Consider the following 27,465-nt stretch of genomic DNA (forward strand, 5'->3'; position numbering starts at 1 on the left):
CTTATTTTTTCGCCAATTATATAAAAGCCAAAATGGACTTTAGCATGTTTAGGGCAAAGTATATAAGCATGTGATTGAGCTATGTTAATTTGGCAAAATAGGAAAATATTTATGTAATTCATAACGATTTAGTTCTGCATTTTCCTGGAATTGGGCTTAGTTTTTATAGCCACAGCTATGGCAGAATGATGTTTTGAAATACAGAAATGGCAGCTTTTTGACAGGTTTACAACTGAACTGCAAGTAAATGAAAGGGATGGTACCAAATATCCCATGAAGAAGTTGATGTGCATCATTTCTCAATAAAACAGATGGCCTTTGTGGAAAGAGCAAAAGGTTAAACGTGCAGGTATCAAAATATACCATAAAACCTGTTCAATAAATCAGTTTTGATTTATAATAATGTGTTGCCATGACAACAGGCCAGTTGATACGCATAGATCTCTGCTATCTCCATGAAGGTAACTTTCTAAACCCTTTAATTAAATAATGCTTTTTTTTTGTCCATCTTTAATTATTGTACAATACACCACATATGAAGAGCAAGTCTTTGTGTTTTGAAGTGTCACTGCAGTAACATATGGAGGGTGATGAAATGGGCTGGTGTGGATTCAGGCTCATAACCAGGATTTATTTGGGGGTTGGGCTGATTTTGACAAGTGGACTTGGGGGGGGGGCAGATATTGAAAAACTGGACCTTTTTGTAAAAAAAAGTGGACTTTTTTCAAAATGTGAACTTTTTTGACTGAAAAGGCATTTTAAAAAAAGCTACACTCCCAAATGGGTCTTTTTGTATCATAAAAAAAATGGCCTTTGGCAATTATGGGGGCATCCACCTCACTCGCCTGTGTGGATTATTTGCCATATGGTCGTCTAGTACGTCTACACATCTGCATCCGAGAAAATGTCAAAAAAGTTGGATTTTTAGTATTTGGTGCAGTCTACATTTTTGGTCCTTTTTTGCAACCTTCCTAATCCAAAATTACCTTGATTCTTGTACGAAACTTATAATTGAGTCTGGATCAATGAATGAGTGTTCTTGGCATAAATTGCAGCATTTAGGGGTGCAGTTACATACTAGGGTAAGTTTTGGTAATGCCATTAAATGGTACAATCGGCATGTACAGTGCAACAGTATGCCATTTAGGGTGTTATTCGGAGATGTTTGGATGAGCATTGTTAGCACTTCTGTATGGGAGTGTGGGCTGTGGGGGTATTCACAGGTTTTGTGTGTTTATAATCTTGCAAGTTGTAGCCTTTTAGGACGTTTATATTTTGTGCTAACTGCAGACTTGTGAATTTGTCAACATTTTTTATAGGTTTAGAAAGAACAGCAGTGGAATAAGCTTCATGACACACATTAGATGTAGACAGGGAGCTTGGAACAACAAAAGACAACAACGAGATGTCCGCCATGATGGCTGAGGTAGAGAGATGCATTGTGGGATTGATGTGAATCCAATAACCACTCACAACAATTACTCATAACAGTTTCTTTTTGTTTTCATACTCACCAACTCATTTCTTTTTTTCAATAACAGCTCTTATTTTTGTTAAAATTTATAACAGTTTTCCCATTTCAGTTTGTTTTGAACTTCATTAATACATGTAATCATGGTAATGCCACATTCAAGTACTTCTCCCACCTCATGTCACATTTCCCCTCCCCAGGGATCTGTGTTAGCATTGCATCCCCCACCCCTTGTTACCTACCATCCAATCCCCCGGGTTGCAGGGTCAGGAAATAACATGTTACAAAATCCTGCACGCCCCAATCCTGCAGCGCACCAACCAATTACTATTTACACCGATGTGTGCAGGATCTTTTCCTGTAGGTTTGGAAAGATAAAAAAAATCTTTTCTTTGGGAGGGGGGGGGGGGGCTCAGAGGGGCTTTCAGAATTATGCAGGGGACTTAATGGCTAAAATCGCCAAAAACCGGCTGATTTTACATGATTTTTAACAAAGTGTGGGGGACAGGCTTTCAGAATTATGCAGGGGACTTAATGGCTAAAATCGCCAAAAACCGGCTGATTTTACATGATTTTTAACAAAGTGCGGGGGACTTCAGCACCCAAAGCCCTCCCCCGGACACGCCACTAAATTAATTCCTATGTAATGCCAGATTACAATCCCACCAAGTGACCAATGCCCCACATATCCTGGGATATGGAGGGGGTGTTGAAGTACTTGAATAGGGCATAATAAGAGACATAATTATCTTGAATAATAGTTTACTCCCAAGTTTAAATAACATTTTAAGACAACTATTATATACCCTTCATCAGAGTTCCTTTGTTAATTCGCCAGCGAAGTGTTACGTGTAATCCGATTATCACTATGTCAACTGGATCATGCTTTTGAGTTCTGCACCACGATCAAAATGATCGCAACACAAAGTGTATGGCATGTGCTACCAATCCAAAAGGTGTGTGATCCGGTTACCAAGGAGTTATGTAACCACTTCGCTGGCAAATGTAGCGCATTTTCCTGCAATAAAGAGGGCGCATATTGGCAAAGGCGAAATGGACCTTGCTGAGGACCATGGTAAACATCACAATTTTACATTTTTAAAATTATGAAAGCTCTAAGAATTATTCTTTTTGGAAAAAAATGACAAAATAATGAATTAACTTGAAATTCTCTAGACAAAATAATAAATTAACTTGAAATTCTCTAGCTTTTAGCTTGAATTCAAGATGTTTGTGCCCAGTTTGCAGCAATTCAAGTGCAGGTGCAACAAAAATAAAGTTATTGAACATGGTTCATGTGGGGAATTTTGTCATCAAATCAAGTATCATAAGGGGCTGTGCAATAATTATGTGTACCCCTGGGCGGTGAATTCTCCAAACAGTTTGCCAAAAATTGCTTACCCCCTTTTTGACATGGCAAAAAATCTGCCCCCTTTTGACATACCAAAAAATATTTGCCCCCTCCCTTACACATGTCAGACCTTGGGGAACCCCAATTTAAAACCTGAAACTGCCTAATCAAGTGATGCGAGTGCAATTTGAACATTTCCTAAAACATGATTCTATACCTTTTAGGGCATACATAATATTGAAATGGTGCCCAAATATGTGTCAAAATCCCCCCTATAAAATTCACCACCCTGGGGGGGGGGGGGGTACACATAATTATTCTTATCACACATGCATATTTACACAATGGAATCATCTGCAAATGTTTGAGATTGCATTAAGAAAGGTTGTCCAATCAAGTATGAAATTTTCAATAGGAATCATTATGTAGATTACATTACAGCTAAATTAGGTAATTCTTGGCCAAGTTCGAACACTTGCAATGCCAGTGGCTCCGTGATAAAAACATGCGCATATAGTGTGGTACAGAAGAAAGCATGCATGCGCCCTGTATTGCGTATACGCTTAGTACGCTACATGGACGCAACTGGCATGTTCAAGCTTGGCCAAGAATTACTTAATTTTCCTGTAGCTCCGAGTTGATTATGGAGTTTGGGAAAGGTTAATTAGACTGCAGACAATTGTCCAACTTGAGCACAAATTTGTGTTGATCCCTTCCTATCATCACAAATAATCAAATGAAAGTTCATATGTGCTGGTGATAAGCAATTTCTAGAAGTTTAAACTGACTTTCAGCACAAGAAGAAATCTCCAGAACTAAATCATGATCAAGGACTGGAATTGCCAACCTTACACGCTCTCATTCAACCAAAAGTCGCCAATGGTCAACAAAAGGGCAAGTCCATCACAACATCATAAGACTTCTTCTGATGAGGATGTTCAAGGTTAGTTGAATTTTGGTGCTAAAAGTCAGTTTAAACTTTTAGAAATCACATAATGGTAACACTAGTGGTGTAGCATTATAACCTCTTTATTGAAATGACTATTGTGGAAAAACAGTAGTCACACCCCCTCAGATGCATGATGATTCATGTGTTGCCTATTGGTTTCTATTTTTATAGCTACTCCAAAATCAAGTGAAATCTCTATAATCAAAGTTCAATTTAAATGATCAAAATGATTGATAATAAACACATAAAAGAATGCATTTTGCTATTATTTGGCATGAACAGTGGAATTAGGATAAGCAAGGATTTTTTTACTTGCATGCAGATGCATAATTTACCATAATCAGAGTATGGTTGTCAGTCATGGTAAGGTCATAGGTCATTCCATCAAGGTGAACATAGGAATCTAATATCATACGCAGATGACATCTGATCAAAATATATTACTAATTCATTATTATTTTCTTTATTTGTTCATATTTGCTTCATTGTCATTAGGGGCTGTGCAATAACTATCTGTCCCTTTATGTGGTTGGCAAATTTTGCAATGGCATGCCAAAAAATGCCCCCTCCCCACCGGCATGCCAATAAAAAATTACCCTCGCCCCTCGTCGGGCCAAAAATTGCTTGCTCCCTCCATTTGGTCTGCCAAAAATTATTGCCCCTCCATTTGCATATATTATATTTGCCAAAATTTTAGGAAACCAATTTGCAAATTATCTAGATAATAATTATAATGTGAATGTAGCAAGCAGGACATTTTGCATATTTAAATCATTTTATTTAAAAGGATCTCTTGGCCTACCACTTTTGACCTACTTTCCCCTTTGCCCATGTGCCCTGCCAAAAATACTTTGCTCCCCCCCCCACCTCTTTTTGCCACGGGGGGGGGGGGGGGATAATTATTGCACAGCCAATGTGGTTTCAATTCTACCAACTTCAAGAAGATCTATTGTAGTCAAATGCAAGATCAAACTGTGGATGGTATCAGTTTTGATTCTTGTAGAATCTTTCAAAACTGGAGCAAGTGATAATAATAACAGTGAGAATAATAGAATATATTAAAATATGAAGCAGATTGAATTTCTAGGTAAAATTTTCCAAAAAAGCTATTTGAATAAACCCTAAAGCTCAGAGGGGTTTGATTGGAGGTCCCTCCTGATCTAAAAGGGAAGCAACCAGCTTGTGGTATTATTTAGAGTCAGTGTTACTTGCATTAAATATTTTTTGTGGGGGAATTCCATCTCCCCTGCCCCTCCCCCCCTTCCCTTCCTCTCCCCCTTCCCCTTCACCTGGTTCTGCCCGTGTACTGTTAGATTTTGATGCTAACTTTGCTAAAAGGATTGTTACCTGATTACAGCATGTGAAGTAAATGAACCTGTTCAGAGTTACGTTATATATCGGATGCTGAGTATACACGCTCTCTTAACACTAAATGTATTGATCATGGATAATGCTGTATCAGGCTATATTCAAGTAGATGACTAGCAATGACCATGATGGTGAGCCATGACCATGATGATGAGCCATGACCATGATGACTATTAACACTCAAACAATATATTCAGCTACAAAATGTTCACAGCTGATGATGTAACCAGGGATACAACATAACTTGCAATGGTTGAGCATTTGGTATGTTTGCATGTTTGTTTGCTTGCTTGCTAGCTCTTGCTTATGTTTGTTATGCTTTTCAGCCTCAAGTAAGCATTTGACTGACTCATGTTATCATTGGCATAGATAATCATTTAACATGGTTAATGCATAGTCTGGGAACATGTTTTAGCAACTTTATACCATGTTATACCCTGCCTTAATGATTACATTGAGCTGGAATTATGCATGTTCGTCATACAAAAATGCTAATTTCTAAGTATGGCAATATAAAGGGATCTATGGTAGAATATATTACCTTGTATGTAGGCTTTTGCTTTTCTAGGGGGAAATATTCTTGTGTTGCCCTATAGTGTCATTTCCTCAACTAGGGTGCATTTCCAATTTTTCAAGAAAAATTATGAACTTTGCAAAATGTGTTTACTTGAATTGATTTATTTTTTAATTTTATTCAGTTTTTATCTCAGTTTGATCCACCTCTCCACATTACACATCGAAAGCCAGATTTTGGTATCCGGTATTTTCTCATAACCCCAGTAACGCCCGTTCTTGACCTACCTTCATCATGCGTGAATGTCACTGACTGTACTAGATAATAAAAAAACCGTAATTACAAGCCGACGACAAAGTCGGCTTGTTCTGTCTTACGCTATTCTTTCTTTACCTAGCCGGGACACCGGCTAGGTCTTGAAATGCTACCGGATCTTTCTTTCTTACGAGCCGACGACAAAGTCGGCTTGTTCTGTTTTACGCTAATTCTTTCTTTCTGGCAATCTGCCTCTTCTTCTACGAACAAAATGCGCTAAGGCCCTTATTAATGCATGTTACTCAGTACTGGCATGGGCATTCAGGGTGTTCACAGCTTGACCATTGCTTGACCTTTAACCCGTATGCAATACAAAAAAATTGAACAACAAGATATGTCAAATCTTAGTGTTGCATATGATAGACCTTAGTGAGACAAAACAAAAAGTTAATGGTGACCTCCTTGTACAATGTTTACTTTGGGGTCAAAAGGTCAAAATGTGTAAAATGTCAAACAACGAGCTAGCTCCGCCAGGGATTGACAGATTTCAACCATACTTGACCGAAATGACCACTGGGCTAGGCCAAACCTTCCATTTGACTTTGACCTGGCTGTGACCTTTGACCTAGCTACAATGGTCAAAAACGTGATTTCGCCTTAAAACGTATCTTCTTCTACAAACAACATGCGATGGTGACATGGCGAAGTCATGTGACTCGACTTTTGGTCGGTGCATATAGGGTGTTCACAGATAAGGGTCAAAGGGCATTAAGGGGTCATTTCGATCAAAGTCTAAAGAACTTCAAAAATTCATATCTGCTATGTGTGAAATAGCTAGGTGAAGTCACTTGCACACATGCATGGCCATTGACTGATGTCTACTGGGAGTCACAGATTTGGGGTCAAAGGTCATCTAAGGTCTTTTTTGGCACTCGATAAAATGCTTAAAATTTAGCCAAATCGGCTGTATCTCAGCCTATGGAAGCGGATAGGGCCCATTATTGCTACAGTGATGCAACATTAATGGTAGGGGAGGTCTGTGATAGTCTCGACTCCATAAGTCAAAGTTCAAGGTCAAAAGTCAAAATCTACAAATAAGCTCCGATTGAGCTGAAATTCACCAGGAATAATCCTTGTGACATCCTAAACACAAAACAAGTGCAGGTGACCCCATCCGTGACCCAGAGGACACGCTATAGAGGTCAAAGGTTAAATCACCGACATACTTGGATTGGGGGACTTTATGACACTCTAAACACGAGAAAAATGCATTTAATGACATTTGTGACTCAGGGATCAAGTTATAGGGGTCAAAGGTCAAATTAAAAATTGGTCCAATCGAGTTTAAATTCAACAGGAATAAATTCTTACGACATTCTAAACAGGTTAAAATACTTATGATCCCAAAGGTCAAAGTAGAGGGGTCAAAGGTCAAATTTAAAATTGGTCAAAATTGACCCATTAATTTCTTTTCTTTCTTTCTTTCTGGCTATGTGCCTCTTCTTCTACAAACAAATGCGCTAAAGCTCTCATTAAAGCATGTTAGTCAGTACTGGCATGGGTATTCAGGGTGTTCACAGCTTGACCATTGCTTGACCTTTAACCCCGTATGCAATACAAAATAAATTCGAACAACAAGATATGTCAAATCTTAGTGATGCATATGATAGACCTTAGTGAGACAAAACAAAAGTCAATGGTGACCTCCTTGTACAATGTTTACTTTGGGGTCAAAAGGTCAAAATGTGTAAAATTTCAAACAACGAGGTATGGCAAATCTGAGTGCTGCATATGATAGACCTTAGTGAGACAAAACAAAAGGTCAATGGTGACATCTTTGTACAATGTTTACTTTGGGGTCAAAAGGTCAAAATGTGTAAAAATTTCAAACAACAGGGTATGGCAAATCTGAGTGCTGCATATGATAGACCTTAGTGCGACAAGACAAAAAGTCAATGGTATCCTATGTGTACAGTGTTTACTTTGGGGTCAAAAGGTCAAAATGTGTAAAATTTCAAACAACGAGGTATGGCAAATCTGAGTGCTGCATATGATAGACCTTAGTGAGACAAAACAAAAAGTCAATGGTGACTTCTTTGTACAATGTTTACTTTGGGGTCAAAAGGTCAAAATGTGTAAAATTTAAAACAGCCAGGTATGGCAAATCTGAGTGCTGCATGTGATAGACCTTAGTGAGACAAAACAAAAAGTCAATGGTGACATCTTTGTACAATGTTTACTTTGGGGTCAAAAGGTCAAAATGTGTAAAAATTTCAAACAACGGGTATGGCAAATCTGAGTGCTGCATATGATAGACCTTAGTGAGACAAAACAAAAGTCAATGGTGACATCTTTGTACAATGTTTACTTTGGGGTCAAAAGGTCAAAATGTATAAAATTTCAAACAACGAGGTATGGCAAATCTAAGTACTGCATAGTGAGACAAAACAAAAAGTCAATGGTGACCTCTTTGTACAATGCTTACTTTGGGGTCAAAAGGTCAAAATGTGTAAAATTTCAAACAGTGAGGTATGGCAAATCTGAGTGCTGCATATGATAGACCTTAGTGAGACAAAACAAAGTCAATGGTGATGGTCAAAGTTTAGGGATCGAAGGTCAAATTTTGAAATTGGTCAAAATTTACCCATTATTAATGTTATTCCTGGCCGGCGGCTTGTACCCAGAATCTATTGACTCTAGTTCTTTCTTTCTTCTTTCTGGCAACACATTTCAAAATGCTTCTTCTCTTACATGTTACATCGCACAATGACGCCACTTGCACATATGCATTGTCTATATCCAGTGTCTATAGGGTGTTCACAGATTTGGGGTCAAAGGTCATTAAGGGGTCATTTCCGTATAAAACCAAATATCTTCAAAATGCTTCTTCTTCCACAAATTACATGTGATGGTGACATGCTTAGGTCATGTGACTTGACTTTGGTTGGTGTCTATAGGGTGTTCACATATAAGGGGTCAAAGGTCATTAAGGGGTCATTTCCGGTCAGAATGCTAAAATATTCAAAAAATCACTGTCTTTACAAATTACATAGCAGAGTGTTGTCATTAGCACACATGCATTGCTACTAACCAGGGTCTTAAGGGTGTCTACAGTTTTGGGGTCAAAGGTCATTAAGGGGTCGCTTACGGAAAAAAACAAAAAAATCATCAAATATGTTAATTTTTTATATCTCAAAAGCGTGACCAGACCAGAGTGATATAAACTTCATATGTGCATTAGTGTTCCGATGTATGCACGGTATTTTTTATTTTTTGGTCAAAGGTCATTTAGACGTCATTTCCGGTTTTAAGCTAAATAACTTCAAGAGTTTTTTTCTCCATAACTAAGCATAGTAGATTTTTTTTTTTTTTTTTGTAACAATGCATTTTCTCGGTGTATATAAGGTTTTTTTTTATATTGGGATCAAAGGTCATTAAGGAGGTCAAAACGTCAAATTTGCAAAAAAATGTTTAAAATTACGGAAAAGTAGCTGTATCTCAGCCTGTGGAAGACGGATAAAGCCCCTACATGCTACAGTGATGCACCATTATGTGAGATGTCCATAATAGCCGGTCAAAGGTCAAACTTTAAGTTAAGACTGGCATTTCCGGCCCCGGCTAGGTCCAGATCTGTAACCAGATCTAGTCTTTCTTTCTTACCTAGCCGGGACACCGGCTAGGTCTTGGGATGCTATCGGATCTTTCTTCTTCTGGCAACACGTGACATTTTGCGTGACTTGCCACGCTTTACGCCCAGCTCTGTTATGCTTTTACTGATTTTGACCATACTTGGTCACAATCACCACTGACCATGTCCCCACATGTGACATGACATTGGACTCCATTTGACCTTTGACCTGCTCACAATGGCAAAAATGCAATTTTTACTCTAAAATGCTTCTTCTGCCACAAATTACATAGTACGATGATGTCACTTACACATATGCATCGGCTATATCCAGTGCCTATAACTTATTCACAGAATTTGGGTCAAAGGTCATTAAGGGGGTCATTTCCGGTCTGAAAGCTAAAAATATTAAAAAAATCACTGTTTTTACAAATTACATAGAGTGTTGTCATTAGCACACATGCATTGCTACCAACCAGGGTCTTTGGGGTGTCTACAGTTTCGGGGTCAAAGGTCATTAAGGGGTCGCTTAAAAAAAAAAAAAAAAAATCATCAAATATGTTCATTTTTTTTTTATCTCAAAACGTAACCAAACCAGAGTGACATAAACTTCATATATGCATTAGTGTTACCCGATGTATGCACGGTATTTTTATTTTTTGGTCAAAGGTCATTTAGACGTCATTTCCGGTTTTAAGCTAAATAACTTCAAGAATTTTTATCTCCATAACTAAGCATAGTTGATTTTTTTTTTTTAAACTGTAACAATGCATTTTCTCGGTGTATATAAGTTTTTTTTTATATTTGGGTCAAAGGTCATTAAGGAGGTCAAAACGTCAAATTTGCATAAAAAGTTTAAAATTACAGAAAAGTAGCTGTATATCAGCATATGGAAGACGGATAAAGCCCCTACATGCTACAGTGAAGCTCCATTAACGGTGTTAGATGTCCACAATATCAGGTCAAAGGTCAAACTTTAAGTTAAGACTGGCATTTCCGGCCCCGGCTAGGTCCAGATCTGTAACCAGATCTAGTTCTTTCTTTCTTTCTGGCAATCTGCCTCTTCTTCTACAAACAAGATGCGCCAAAGCTCTAATTAATACATGTTGGTCACTAGTGGCATGGGTATTCAGGGTGTTCACAGCTTGACCATTGCTTGACCTTTGACCCAGTATGCAATACAAACTAAATTTGAACAACATGATATGTCAAATCTTAGTGTTGCATATGATAGACTTTAGTAAGACAAAACAAAAAGTCAATGGTGACCTCTTTGTACAATGTTTACTTTGGGATCAAAAGGTCAAAATGTGTAAAATTTCAAACAACGAGGTATGGCTAATCTGAGTGCTGTATATGATAGACCTTAGTGAGACAAAACAAAAAGTCAATGGTGACATCTTTGTACAGTGTTTACTTTGGGGTCAAAAGGTCAAAATGTGTATAATTTGAAACAACGAGGTATGGCAAATCTGAGTGCTGCATATGATAGACCTTAGTGCGACTAAACAAAAAGTCAATGGTGACCTCTTTGTACAATGCTTACTTTGGGGTCAAAATGTGTAAAATTTGAAACAAATTTGAAAACAAAAAGTCAATGGTGACCTCTTTGTACTTGGGGTCAAAAGGTCAAAATGTGTAAAATTTCAAACAGCGAGGTATGGCAAATCTGAATGCTGGATATGATAGACCTTAGTGAGACAAAACAAAAAGTCAATGGTGACGGTCAAAGTTTAGGGGTCGAAGGTCAAATTTTGAAATTGGTCAAAATTGACCCATTAATGTTATATTTACTGCCGGCGGCTTGTACTCAGAATCTATTGACTCTAGTTACTATTTGCTCTTGGAAAACACAAGAAAAGTCATAGTATAATCATAGATTTTAAATGGTATAATGCAGTCTTTATTGCTTTATGAGTTTTGAATTGCTGTTTTAATGCAATTAGCTAGCAAAGAGATTGTGTGGGTTGAAGTTGAAGTAACATGCATTAAAACACCTTAATCAGATCAAGTACATGAAGTAACATGACCTTGCTATGTTCTGGTTACTCAATGTACCTCTTTATTCTCAATGTTACGCTCTAGTTACTTGAGCTGAATTGAGATCACTTTTGCATAATTGATCATGTACAAATACTCTTTATGTTAGGGACTAATCTAATTTTTACTTAGGGGAGTTTATGAGCTCTGACAAAAAAATTGACAAAAACTTTTGTATGCTTTTACATTCTTGTGTGTGCTCAGAATGTTTGCATTCCTCCATTGTTTCTATTTAATACCTAACACTCCACCCATCATGGTATGGTTCAAGTTATTATTTCAGATTCCCCCTTTAACGCGGCTGTGTACTCTAGCCATTGTTTCTTTCTCAAAATTGAGTTTTTATGATATGTTTGTACCTTGTTATGTTTTTTATAAATACAAGGAATGAAAATCCAGATTTGTAAACTCCAACTGCAATATTTTAAGGATTTTATTTCACTATTCCACTCGTGTTTGAAATTGAAAAGGAAAGAAAATCTTTGTTGTACCAGCAAGGTACACGCGCAACAACTCATCGCGTTGCGTATCGCGCAATTTGTTAACGACAAATACGCGACAAAACGCGACGCTTATCTGCATGCGTGGCGCATCTTATGGAAACACCACGGAAGCACTGATTTCACAAAAACCTAGTGGTCAAATGGCTCCGTTTTAGCTGATAAAATGTGGGGTTTTTCAAGTTCTTTCCCGATTTAAATATCAAGTTATGAATGGATTTCGCTCAAACTTCTCAAGGGGCTGTGGATTTACCCGATGTTCACGTAATATAAATTACAAAAACGAAAACTGTCGCATTCTCCTGTGAGATTCGATGAAAGTGCAAAATGTGACCACTTTAAACTTCAACGGCCATTATTTCAATGTTCATTTTCTCGGTAAAATGACGATTTAGGTACACGATAACTCAATAAATACAGCATCTATAGGTAAGCAAATATGATCATCGTAAAAAGCATGATCGACTCAAGAAACGGTTTTCTCATTTTTTTATATTTTGGTCTATTTCCGATTTTGGGCATCATTTTGTGCAAATAGGCGTTTTGAATTTTAAAAGTTCATTTTGATGCCTTATATGGTCAATATCTCAAAAAATAAGGCCAATATCAAAAAAATAAAAAACCGTTTTTGGAATGGAGCCTCAAGATTGAGATAAAACAAAATAAAATATTTTGGAAAGAGTGTTTTTTGTTATGATGTACCTAACAAATATTGCCAAAAACTCACTTTTTGTGATTTTCTTCAAAATTGTTGTTTTTACCCCAAATCTGTATTTATATTAAGATTTATTGATGTCTTGCCTTCATAAAAATGTATACTTTTATATGTTTTATGCTGAATAATTACAAAGTTATTGCACTTTTACTACACGCATGTCTGAGAGTACACAGCCACCTTAAGACCCCCAAATCAATTCATGTTTCCCCCTCAAACCCCCATGATGTACTGAACAGTCCCTTATACATACATATCTTGAAAGTTAATAATACATATTTTCCCAAAAAAAGACTTTAAAATAATAGGTCTTTGGGGGAAAAAAGTGCATATTTTCAATACCGATGATCAAAATTTTCAAATGGTGAATTTCAAAAAATCAGAAATTATTTGATATCAGAAGGACATTCCTCGTATTCAGAATGAAATTTGGTGTGTCTGATGTGCTCTCAGTTCCCACAAAAATTACTGCACAAACATTGCTATCCGATTCCTTATTCAGAATGTTTTCGGGACTGTTTGGTGGAGCAGTTGGACAAAATAATTTGTATGGAAGAAAATCTTTGATAATCCCTTTAATTTGAACTTCTGTGTTGATGTTACTCATACCACCTTAGGTTTACAAAGTACAGTATCTCTTATTATGGATTGCGCTGAACTCAGATAGTAGCAACTTTCATTTACCCAGCCCATCGCAAGATTGCAGATTCAATATTTTGTAGCTAAAATTGAGTTTGAAAAAGTGCAATGCTCATAAGAAAGTAAACCCTTGGTGACATTTTCTGTAGGAAGGAGTTGATTCAATTGGTGTCATACCCAGAGGATTGCCCACAGAAGGAACAGCTTTTTGCTCAGGTTTATTACTATTACTTCGGTTCCCCTCAAATTTGGTAGTGAAGTAAGTGCGTATTTTGATGGTCGCAGTGTCAAATATCAAAAAGTTAATTGTGCAGAGCCAGAGCGGAGCGTACACACGCTCGACGTGAAAGGGCGGAGTGTCAGTACACTTGTACTACATACTTACGAGGTAAACCAGAGTTTAGGAATGGGTAGGGTACGCAAGTGTGTTTTGAAAAAAAAATGTTTGAAATACCTCAGGAAATTACTTTTAACATAACTGTAATTTACATTTTTCTGTCTGGTAATAAATACCTTTTAAAGCATAGTTATCATGATTAGTAACAATATAGATTTTCTGTGGTATTTCATTTTTTGACACGGTATCATCAAGAATAGATCAAAATATGCAAAAAAAAAAGGAAATCATATTGAGGCAGCAGAGAGGCAGATAATTGCAAGGTTATCTTTTGATTTGATAAAATTATGATTGAAGGCCAAGGGGAAAAATCTGGATAGTTCTGATCGGATTGTTCATCATGCCGAATACGAGTTAGCAAATTATTCCTTATCACAAAGCAAAAAAATGAACATGTTATCAAGTTATAACTACATTATTCCTCTATGTAATTCAGTCTGTGGTTCTATGAGTTTGAAGAATACACCAGATTTAATGTACACATGCTAGAGGGCTATGTTCTGGATCTTTGTTATTCGTTGGATGGCTTGATCATATTATGTGCTGCAAAACAAATTGAAACAGGTTGTTTAAAAATGGTGCATTGCATGCCAAGTGCATCATGTATCCTGTAGCAGCACATGGCATGCTATTGTGGCCTTTTGGCAATTATTTCATAGTCATTGTGTTCATCTGTTTTTGCTCCAGGGTTTATAGGGCAAGGATTCTAGATTTCTGTGCTTAGATGGGACAGTTGTTTGCCTATTTGAAGTCGGTCATTGATTTTATGCATGTAATATGGGCGTAATGGAGTTAAAATAAAACCAAAAAAGTGACTTAATCATAGATAGTGCTCTTCAAGAATGAAGATTATGTTTATAGGACTATAAAAGAATGAAGTACATGTAGGAGAGAGAATCTGGGGATTAAATTGCAAAGATCAGGTACAGTGCATGACTCTGTCATATTTGTTTCACCAACCATGCACCAACTGAACTATAGAGGCCTTGCATGTGACGTATCATCCCGTAAATATGGCGGACTACTCAAATGCATTCAACAAAAGCATGATTGCAATCTACCGTGACAGTTAGTCTCACACACATAACCCTGCACTACGATCAAATGGGTTGATGACAACATTTGATTGAATGGACTGCACTCCGCCATAACTATGGTTAAGGACACCGGCTCAAATCCTTTGTAATTTCATGCAGGGCCTCTATATATAGTTCAGGTTCACTTTTCTAGTTTGTGGAATGTGTCATCTTGAGTGGTTCATTTTGACACCATAGTATTTCATCAAACAAACTATGGTCAAGTTTCAGTTTCAGTGGCATAGTTCAAAGACCTCCACTAAACAACATTGCAAGCACATGTATGAGGCTTCATATGAGTGCATTAAAGATAGGAGTCATTATTGGGAGAGCTTAAAAGGGGGGCAGAGTCTCCGATTGGGGGCATTTTCACCTAATTTTTGCTAAATTTTTCTGGGAGCAATGCCCCCAGTCCCCCAGTAGCGCCGCCACTGATTGAGATCATCATTATGTGTCTTTTTTTTGGAGTAACACCATGTTGGATTTTACCGTGGCAGATTCAAATTGGTGCGTTTACACAGTTTTCAAGGCTTATCAATATAAAAGTTTATGGATAAAATGTTCATGAAATTGAACATTTGTAACTTGTTTCTCTTGATGTTGATCTTCATCGACTCATCCGACCCAACCAGAGACTCATTTGTGGGGATTGCATCACATGTAACTGGCAGGGAAACTACAAGGAGGTGTTTGAATAAACCCAAGTATTGAACACAATGTAATATTATCCTATGAGTGCATGAGATGGATGGATTAGGAAGGCTGCCCTATAGAATAATTTCATTTAGACCTATCTCTAGAGGGAGTCCTAATCGGGTTGTCTCAGTTTTGAAATATATTCTTAAACACTTGAGAAAGTTCCTGCAATTTTATTGGTTCTTAGACTTGTGACACTTGTGATATGAGATGATATAACATGGTTCAGTGTGTGCACGTCGATGTGATACGCGTGAAGCGATTGGAAGTGCATAGCAACATTGGGGCTGATCAATTCTATAAGCCCCACGTAATTCCTATAAAGTGTAAGATATTGATTAGGTGTACTTCTGATTAATATTTTTATTTTAATTGAAATGTTTAAGAATGAGTCCTGAGTCCAACACTCTGAGGAAGAATGTTGGCCAAGACATTTGAAACTGTCAGGTTAGTTAAGTATAACTACTTTGGTTTTGAAAAATGTACATTGTAATCTGATTTGTGCATACCTGATGAATCTATTTACGGAAATGAGAATAACAATTGTTTTTACTACTGCTGATGTGCATCTATCGTCTCATATAACACAGACAACACCATTATTTTTGGTGTTAAACAACTTGGCTTCGTCTCATTGTTCTATTTAAAATAGTGGTGTCGCCATCTCGCTGATGTTATATGAGATGATAGATGCACGGCAGCGGCTAAAAACAATACCTTCATTCTCTAAATATACGAAACTGCCAACTGTGAGGCCTGTTTGGAGGATAGCATCACCGTCCAGAGCAGGCCCGTACGCGCGGGGGGTGCGACCGCACCTCCCCAAATTTGCAAAAGTATATACAAAAAGTCCCAAAATTTAAGAATTTGCGAGGGAAGCGAGCAAAAAAATCAGGTTTTTTAATGTTTTTTGGTCCAAAAAGGTCCAAATTTTTAGGGAAAAGTCCACTTTTTACAAAATCGCCCCCAACCCCCTTTGAAAAAAAGTCCACTTTTTCAAAATCAGCACCTAAAAAAATCCTGCGTGACGCCTGGTCCAGAGGATGATTTAAGGAAGCCCCATCATGCACTGTAAAAGTGTTATCACTAGAGTTTCAACTGCCACTTTACTTTTCAAATCCCATTGAACTCTGTGCAAAAGATGTTGTTTTAGAATTGCCCGTGTGTCATTATTACTTGGTCGATTTCAGATCTAAAGTGATATATGCATGAAGGATAATTCACATCTTCTGTAGATAACATAAAATGTGAAATCGACCAACTTTTTGAGGGTGTTTTTATTGTAAATATATCTGTCCAAATTCAAATTTAACCATGCACGTGTGTATGCAGCGAGCGGGCAGTGGTGTCATGTTCACTCACACAGCTGTGCTAACCGCAAGACTTGCTGGGAAGTGCTTAAATCATCCTCTGATCACCGTCTGTGCAAGTATTGCAATCCAATGTGGAAGGTTTTAATGGGGATGGAAGGATTCAGCCGTCTACTGTTTAAAATCTTTGCTAGTAAAGGCAGCTATATATTTCCTACACCAACATGGTTGTGTGGAAGTAGTAGGTTTATAGTTAGCCAGCAGCATACAGCAGATACAAGATGATACCATATGACTGCAAGCGTAAACTCAATTTGGTTTATTCAGCATGTGTTGAAGCTTCTGGCAAGTTATGTTAGCACACTATTGCTTTATAAACTCTTGGGGGGATGTAAGACTTGGCAGAGATTGCTGGCACAAAATGTAGTTACTTGCCCGCTCATGTTTCCAGAGTGCAAGTTTAGTGTGTAATAATTTAACTAAGTATAGTATGCATTTCTACCACATAGATAACATAATTTTACACTCAAAATTTGTGCATTTTCCATTATTTTTGCACATTTATGATTATAAATTGGTAGGGAAAATTAGCTCCAGCTAAGATCCTTTGCACTATCCACAAGCAATCAACTGTCTCTGCTGAGGTGGTGGGCAGAGAGCCTCATCCTTCTGGCTCAATGATGGTGCTAAGCGTCTCTTCTTGACTCGGTGCTGCACGCGCGTCTTAGTTCACCCTGACGTGCTCGCTGTTTGGACATTGCGATCCAAGAGAACTGATCAAGTCCCAGGGGCCCATGCAGCCGCAGTTTGCACACCCCTGCTCATGACTTTTAAAATTAAACCATATTTAAAAAAATTATACCTATCAGTATCATTGTTATTCCTTCATTGTCTTGATCTGAAACTGTCCTTGATTTGTCCTTCCAATCTGTGGTCCTTTAAGGTTAACAGGTTCAAATCTAGTCATAGACCCTATGGTCTATGTTTAAACACAGAATATAGTAGCACTACTTACGGGCTCTATTGCTTTTATATACTATCCAGAGAGGTTGCGGCTGCAACACTAAAGCGCTTCGTTTGAACGCCTCGTGCTATGCACTTGTATGCTCGCGTTACGCGCTCGCTAAGTCCGCGAGGGCCACAAACTGCGGCTAAGAATATAGAAGATCCAAGGCCCACTTGGTACAACTAGGTTTTCATTTCACCAAAAGTGCACAGAACTTAGTTCTCACAGTACTGGACTATCTTATGTCCACACCACTCAGCATGATCTAAATTGAGACAAATTTCTCCTATTTCCAGAACACATTCCTTGAGGGTGAAATCACCCATGTTTGTCCCTGGTGATAGTTTCAGGTCAAGTGCAAGTCCAAGGTTTATCTAGCATGTCTACTGGCATAGGATATGTTATGATTGTCAATATTTACTGATCATATTCCATACTTCATTGACTAGTAGACTGGAGTCAAGTCTTGGTTTTGATTTTTCCGGACACTTTGTAATGTGTGTATGCATTTGTGCAGGTATCTTTATTTGTTTGTTGTTTGTTTACCAAACTCATATAAACTGCAAGTCCACTGAGAATAATTGATTTTGTCCCCAAATTCTTACCTGGTTGCATAGAATGATCAAGTTTTATATGATGTAGAGAAGAAGACTAGTGTTAAGATCCCATACAAGTTGTTAGCCAAGGAAGAGCCACTCAAAGTCAAACTGGGACTCAAACCTGCCATAAAGTCATCACTGAGCAGAAAGCACTGAAAAGGGTATCATTTTTATCACCGGGGCGTGTTCCGTGCGGGACGCGTTTTGGGTACCAAATTTTGAAAAATGTGAAAATTGGATGCAATATCTTATCCCTTGCTTACTTGCTTAATTCGAGTGGTGTCCTCAAACTGTGATGGCTTTCCACAACTTCCTGTCCTCCATTGCTGTCTTGAAGTCTGCTGCCTCCAGTCCAGTGTCATTTTCCAGAATGTCGATGTAGGTCAGAGCAGGTCTTCCAGGTTTCCGCCTCCCATGCTTGGGAGTCCAATGAACCATTTTAGATGTGGGCTCCTCACTTCTGAGCTCTTCTGGAACAGTGGCCAGCAAACTGGGTTCTTCTTTCCCTGATCTTGTGGCTTATTTTGGGAAGATCTCCATATTTGACATATGTTCCTTCCAATGCACATTCAGAACAGTTCTTAGCATGCGGGTGTAACAGCCATACACACCCTTTGCAAGTTTAGGGGTGATGGTCCATGCTTCGCATCCATAAAACAGGGTAAAATCTTACAAAATCTTAAAAAGAAAACCACTACGCATGCATGCATTGCACGTGTCGGGCATGACGCAATCAGCCTAAGTCATGTATACCCAGGGAATCGCTGGCCAGGCCAGCCAAACCCCGTAGCTACAAGTCCATGATCTTGTGCATGGCACTGGCACCCGAGGGGTCAAAGGTTTGAATCCCGGGGGTGCCAAGTAAAAAAATTGTTCATCTTCTCTCCTTTTTCGTTCCTCCTTTCTTTCCATTTCTGATAGCCAAAAACCATGTTTAGCGTTAGGGCAGAGAAGATGCTTCTCATCTTCTCTGGTTAGGGTTATAGCATGTTTAGTTGAAAAGAATTATGTAATTGGTCAAACATCACTTGGATAAAAATCTGTATTCAGTAAGTCGGAAGATAATGAAATTTGTGTTCACTATTTAAAGGATAATCATTACCCCCTGTTGGTCTCACAAAATATGGGAAAATATCTACGGGCTGGTGTGGCACCAGACCGCAGATATGTTCCTGTATTTTGTGAACAAACAGGGGTAACTAATAATATTTGCTTTATGGAACCACAGATCCTGTAGGGTATCATTTTAACCAGCGTTGGACGTAAGACATTTTTTATGGGTAGCATTATCAGCTTGCACTACTTGATATTTGTCACAATTGCACACTTCACTGTATAAGGTCCCATGTCACAACCTGGGGTACCTTTGTGTTACATAGTAAAAAAATGAAATGGTTCAAACATTTTACCTACACATCTCATTTGAAGTGGTTCATCCTCCTGAGCATTTTGACACCTTTTTTTTATGGAAATCGGTTAAAAAATGAGAGAGTGCGGGCAAAAACAATCACAAAGTAGGAAGGATGTAACCCCACCTCTTTTTTCCACATTTACAATCATTCTGAGCAAGTATTGGTCTTTTAAATGAACTTTTGTATTTATTTACTTGGTTTAGATGTCTGGGGGTTCATTTAGATATTTTTTTACTAGATTCAAATTTTTAATGGGGGTTTTGAATCAAATTTACGATATGAATCCCTCCCCCTAATCCTCCTCCCCCGAATCCTCAGCCACCCTTGGCCCATTTCATGCCAAACATCATAAGAAAATAATTAAAACATATTTTAAAACAGGATAAAAACATGAGTAATATAGAATAAATTAGCCTCAATTTAAGACCTAATTGAATCTTCTAAGTGAAGGAATACTCAAGAGACATTGTTTTGAAATCCAAGCTGCACATCAAAATGTAACAAAGCCACCTTTTTGAGTACCCCAGTATGTGACACAGGATCATAAGTCTATGGCATAAAATTGCTGCACATTCTAAAATTGTGTAGCAAAGTGATCAAAAGTGAGTAGCCTTTTGCTCAGTGATACCAGTTATGGCCAACACTGATTTCAACATGGTCAGTGTAGCAGGTATTTGTAATTGTTCATTTTTTTTTTATTTCTTCTTAATTTTTCCTTTTTTCTCATATCATTCCTTCCAACATCAACTCATGACCGATACTGCATGAAATCACTTGTCCTTGGTTCCCACTGCTCATTGCAGAGCCAAGAATCATTATTTCCTACATAAACCTGAGACTAGTCTCAGCATAATCGTATCCCCACATCCAGCGGAAATGAAGATGTCACTTTAGCTCATTTGTTGTTGAGTAATGCAAATGTCACACCCACCAGTATATTGTTATTCCACACACCCCTAAAATAGGCTGAGTTTTTAAAATTTAGGTGGAAATTAGGCTTATTTAGTTTAGTCATGAGCCTGGAGACCAATTTAATTGGAACCCAATTGGAGAATGCGATTTTGGAAAACAATATAACTGAATGGTCTCCAGGTATAATTGTAACATATAACTCATTTGCCAGAAGCAGCTTTAATATAAAAGTCGTCATTGGTGTATGGATTAAGTCTACTACAGTCTACCATCCATGTCTGATGAGCACACATGTGTGGTGTGTGCTGCACAATTGCACATAGGGCGTGAGCGTAAATTTTCATTTTATTGGTGTGAGATATGGATTTGGGCTTTTCTCTAGCCATGCCCTAAGAACGCAGCTTATTATTTTGTGTAATGCATTGATGGGAATAGCATGTATGCATGACGTATATTGTTGGTACATGACAATATTTATGACAATTTTTTGTGATTTATCGTCCATTGAAGCATCCTAAGCACCTGTCAACTGCTATGGAAGACTATAAACAGGTTGGTGTATCACTAATTGATAAATATGTGTAACTCATTGTAGCAATAAAACAAATTGGCTAATGTAGTTAAATTACTAGATACCAATTGTATTTCTATATCTACACCTGACGACCGCTATAGGTGAAATGGGCTACTCCATTTGAAATCCATATTATCCTCTATGGAAGACATCACCTTAATCTGCTGCACAGGGGTACCGGGTTTGAATTTTAAATGGGGAGGGGGTACATGAATGGGTGACTCCATTTGAAGTCTACGGCCCCTGTGTGGGAGATTATGGTCATGTCTTCCATCTAGAGGGGTAGCCCATTTTATTTAGGCAAACAGGTTGTTGTGTGTATACACAAGAACAATTTGTACTAATTAATATCATAATTAGAACACTATCAATAATTATTGATGGAGGAGTATCATGTAGTTAAATGTGGATATGAGAATTGTGTAATGAATATTGGACTTACGGTGCTGCTAATGTTGTAATGTTGGAGGCCATTTTGATAATATCTATTCTAGACTTGCGATGATATATTGTTATTGATGTGTTGGTTATTGATGCAACAAAAAGGCGGAAGTAATATACATCACACATAGATGCTTATAGAGCAGATGTATGCTGAATTAGGCAGGTTTTATGTGTGTACTGATAATATTGCAATGTTTTGACTAGTTTATATGCAGGAGACATGAATCTGGACATAGATATTATTGATGCTTGGATATTGATGACATAAGTGAAAGTGAGAATTATGTTTACTACACATGAATGTGGTTCGCTGTAACTGATCATATGGTAATGTTCAGACTACATTGAGTTTGATTTACATTGGACGAGAAGCGCCATTGATGCGCAGGCATTGATGTATGTTACCAAAGCGGAAGTGAGAATGTAATGCAGATGTGTGTGGTTTGCTGTTACTGATTATATTGTGATGTTCAGACTGGTTTGATTTGCATTGAGACAAGATTGATTGATGCACAGGTATTGATGTATGCGACAAAAGCGGATGTTACATGTAGAATGGAGATGTACAATGTAGTATTCGTGTACATGGTGCAATAGAGTTGGACTGAGTGGACCAATGGGAAGGTCATGTTTAGCGGATTCAAACAGTTCAAGCGACAGATATTTCTGCGTTATCAGACTGTTCTGCTGTTGCCCTCCAGTTTTCCAATTTTGATAGCATCCACCCGAGGAGGAGGATCTGTGTCCAAAAGCTTTTGATAGAACAATCCACTGGTTGCTACCTGTTGCATGGGACATGGCCTAAGCTGCCTAAGTGGGACACGGACTAAGTGAGATTGGACAAACTGGATCTTGACAAAGTGGGATTTGGACCAAATGGGGTTGGACTAAGTGGGATTGGACCAAGTGGGAATTGCCCATTTTTGTCATGTCATGCAGTCTTGGTCTGATCACAATGAGGTAATATTTGCATGTTACACAGCAGACTTTGGAAGCTAGACAGGAATGTGTTGTAGATAATACACAGAACAAAGTGCAATGTGGACGTGTGGAGACTGGAGAGCTATGTGTAAAAAGGAGCATCCCGGAAGTAATACCATATTAGGATAAGTTTCTGTCAAATTGCTGTAAATGGAAATAACGATCATCTGTTTTCAACTTGAACAATTTATTTGGTTGCATATTTGCATTTTAGGAATCATCACCTGATTCAACAGTGAAATATTGTTACAACAACTACTGATGAGTGAAGATCTGTGTTGTTTAAAACTTGCAAGTCTTATTCAGTATGATTGAACATTAGCTGCAGTAAGCGATTTTCAACAGGGAAGTATTTAAATTGGCTTTTTTGCAGCAACAAGCAAAGTATTGCTTGCATTAGAACTTACTGTATCAGCATTTGCACATTTGGGAGAGTTGATTTTCACCAAGATCGTGTCTTGAGAGTCACAGAGAGTCATTTTGCTTGGCAACGATTACTGATAGTGGAGATTGGAGAAGGAGCTTCCTACAAAATGGGATGAGATGAAGACCTGTCACCTGTCTAACCCATCTCTATCCTCATAGTATGCAATTCTTTGGAACATTTCAGTGTTGGAAAAGTTTGCATACAAGGGTGTATTTTGGAGTATGCACCTGTTTTGACAGCCAATTATATAGGTTGATCATTGTCACAAACTTTTCACACAGGATTTCATGTTAACCAAAGTGTAGCTCTACTTCCTATTGTCATCTTCATTCAACAAAATCGCTTGATTTAAGGCATCATTGGCTTTGCACACAGACAAATTGCTTGACTTAACGCTTGATTGGTGATAAGTGAAAGGGTTCTATATGACATGGCTTTACAGGTAAGCGATAAAGATTTATAATTGAATAGAAAAACCAGGGAAAAAAAAAAAAAAATGTTTGTGATTTGTTTGTATATTTATCATGTACAATTTGTACATGTACATAATACTATAGAGACAACACTGGGTTTCAACTGCCTGTTCATGCAAAGCAGTAGCGGTTGAAGGATTGCTGCTTGCTCATCAGTCACAAATATTGTCCAGATCATGCACTACTTCAAAGCAAATAAATGAAAACAATATTTGCCATGCTGTAACATGCCTTTGCTGCAAGGTATATGTTGATATTAAACACTAGCACATTTCTTCAAATGGAACCTGTGTATAAAGTCTCTCCCTCTATTTGCCAACATTCCCAATATTTCTCCTGAAGGTTAGACTGGGCTACATTTCACTTTCCAAAATCAAACAGCCCGCATAACCGATCCAGTTCACACCCACAGATCCCAATATTACTCCTGAAGGTTATTTCACTTTCCAAAATCAAACAGCCCGCATAACCGACCCGGTTCACACCCACAGATCCCAATATTACTCCTGAAGGTTAGACTCGGCTACATTTCACTTTCCCAAATCAAACAGCCCGCATAACCGATCCGGTTCACACCCACAGATCCCAATATTACTCCTGAAGGTTAACTCGGCTACATTTCACTTTCCCAAATCAAACAGCCTGCATAACCGATCCGGTTCACACCCACAGATCCCAATATTACTCCTGAAGGTTAAACTCGGCTACATTTCACTTTCCAAAATCAAACAGCCCGCATAACCGATCCGGTTCACACCCACAGATCCCAATATTACTCCTGAAGGTTAAACTCGGCTACATTTCACTTTCCAAAATCAAACAGCCTGCATAACCGATCCAGTTCACACCCACAGATCCCAATATTACTCCTGAAGGTTAAACTCAGCTACATTTCACTTTCCCAAATCAAACAGCCCGCATAACCGATCCAGTTCACACCCACAGATCCCAATATTACTCCTGAAGGTTAAACTCAGCTACATTTCACTTTCCCAAATCAAACAGCCCGCATAACCGATCCGGTTCACACCCACAGATCCCAATATTACTCCTGAAGGTTAGACTGGGCTACATTTCACTTTACCAAATCAAACAGCCTGCATAACCGACTCAGTTCACACCCACAGATCCCAATATTACTCCTGAAGGTTAAACTCAGCTACATTTCACTTTCCAAAATCAAACAGCCCGTTTGATTTGTTCGGTTCACACCCACAGATCCCAATATTACTCCTGAAGGTTAGACTGGGCTACATTTCACTTTCCAAAATCAAACAGCCCGCATAACCGATCCAGTTCACACCCACAGATCCCAATATTACTCCTGAAGGTTAAACTCAGCTACATTTCACTTTCCCAAATCAAACAGCCCGCATAACCGATCTAGTTCACACCCACAGATCCCAATATTACTCCTGAAGGTTAGACTCGGCTACATTTCACTTTCCCAAATCAAACAGCCCGCATAACCGATCCAGTTCACACCCACAGATCCCAATATTACTCCTGAAGGTTAAACTCAGCTACATTTCACTTTCCCAAATCAAACAGCCCGCATAACTGATCCAGTTCACACCCACAGATCCCAATATTACTCCTGAAGGTTAGACTGGGCTACATTTCACTTTCCCAAATCAAACAGCCCGCATAACCGATCCAGTTCACACCCACAGATCCCAATATTACTCCTGAAGGTTAGACTGCTACATTTCACTTTCCCAAATCAAACAGCCCGCATAACCGACTCAGTTCACACCCACAGATCCCAATATTACTCCTGAAGGTTAAACTCAGCTACATTTCACTTTCCCAAATCAAACAGCCCGCATAACCGACTCAGTTCACACCCACAGATCCCAATATTACTCCTGAAGGTTAAACTCAGCTACATTTCACTTTCCAAAATCAAACAGCCCGCATAACCGATCCAGTTCACACCCACAGATCCCAATATTACTCCTGAAGGTTAAACTCAGCTACATTTCACTTTCCCAAATCAAACAGCCCGTTTGATTTGTTCGGTTCACACCCACAGATCCCAATATTACTCCTGAAGGTTAAACTCAGCTACATTTCACTTTCCCAAATCAAACAGCCCGCATAACCGATCCGGTTCACACCCACAGATCCCAATATTACTCCTGAAGGTTAAACTCAGCTACTTTTCACTTTCCCAAATCAAACAGCCCGCATAACCGATCCAGTTCACACCCACAGATCCCAATATTACTCCTGAAGGTTAAACTCAGCTACATTTCACTTTCCCAAATCAAACAGCCCGCATAACCGATCCGGTTCACACCCACAGATCTGTATTCCGTTACACTCTGTGTACAGAAATCCAGGTGCCTTTACATGCATGCGATTAAAAATCAATTTGTTGCCGGATTTTAATTTGCTCAGTTCTGTGATTGGAATAATGCATAAGCAATTATTTTCCAAGTGCTCTATCCATACCAACCTAGTACCTCTCCTTCATTAATGTGTCTGCATTTAAGACGATTATTAGCAACTCATCTCAAGCCATAATATACAATTTCTTTAAAATTTTACTTTTGTTAATATTTTTTCACAGATCATAAAACTAGATTTTCTGTTCATTTAAAATTGTAATGATGAGGTAGAAACCATGTGATGAAAGAAAAACACTTGCTATCTAGACTATTTAGGATTCAAAATTGCTCTATTTGCCTACTGCACAACAAATTGAAAGATTCTCATCAGTTGGAACGTGTGTAAAAATCAGATTTGAAACAAATTACTGACATGATTCAAAAGATGGTATATTTTAAGTGTGTGTTTTTAGTAAAATGCGCTTAATTTGAGTTAGATCAATATTCTGAGGTCATGTTAGTAAAACCATGTACTGAAGTTCTTTTTTCTACAGTCTATGGTAAAAATCTGTAAAACTGGTATTATGTTTTAATTAAATATATGGGCAAAGAGATTTTAATATCTCTTTTAAAAACTTCACATATGAACATTATTTGCCATCACTTGGTACCTTTTCTTGCTTCTAGGGTTGTTAATGATCATGATTCTCATTTGGGAAAGTCAATAAATGTAGTTTGTTCACATCATTGAAAGTCTTGGCGATCCCACCGGTGACACCATATGTTTGATGCGACTAGTAAGAACATAACCAAGTTTTCTTGCCTCTACACAGCACCTGCTTCTAAACCGATAATTGGCATGTTTCTCATTTCAGGATGAGCATTGCATTATACATGATGCGCTCATTTTACTAAAAGTCTTTTGGGCTATTCCACCAGTTTCACACTAGTCATCTTGAATGATCATATTCCAATCATCTGCTTTCTGGCTGATATAAGCTGGTATCCTTTCACATTTTGAGATGATCGGGTTTATAAACTTTACAATAGTCTGTGGGGCATTAATAGTGAAACCGATCTAGTGCATTTCAGCACAAATTGACTATCTTGGCTGTTTTATATTCTATGTAACTTTTCCTGTTCATTGATTGGCAGGTACATTGCATGTTTGCTACTTCCTCCATGTGCGGATAAGTATTTTCTGTGACTCTCCGTATCCCCATTTCTTGGCATTTTGTTAGACATATTAGATAGGGGTTCTCAATATTCATTTAAGTAGGGATGTGTGACTGGGATTTCATAACCATATCCCAAATACAATGAAATATAGACCAAATTTGACATAAAGGATGATTATTTGGACAATATGGGGAAAAATTTGAAAACATGTCCCAT

The 27,465-nt window shown here is 38.1% G+C and overlaps 1 protein-coding gene across 2 annotated transcripts in view; it reads left to right on the plus strand.

Annotated features, from left to right (window-relative positions):
• LOC140142453 (coronin-2B-like) overlaps positions 1-27,465 on the plus strand; it is a 116,381-nt gene that overhangs the window by 16,690 nt on the left and 72,226 nt on the right. Inside the window, exon 1 of one of the 2 annotated variants that reach the window (XM_072164435.1) lies at positions 21,126-21,390. The exons of the other annotated variant lie outside the window; for it this stretch is intronic. Within the exon in view, the coding sequence (XP_072020536.1) occupies positions 21,373-21,390 (18 nt within the window). The 5' untranslated portion in view covers positions 21,126-21,372. Of the gene's footprint in view, positions 1-21,125; positions 21,391-27,465 lie in introns of those variants that run through there. 2 annotated transcript variants of the gene reach the window in all.

Source organism: Amphiura filiformis, chromosome 20, assembly GCF_039555335.1.
Source record: "Amphiura filiformis chromosome 20, Afil_fr2py, whole genome shotgun sequence".
Lineage (NCBI taxonomy): Eukaryota > Metazoa > Echinodermata > Ophiuroidea > Amphilepidida > Amphiuridae > Amphiura > Amphiura filiformis.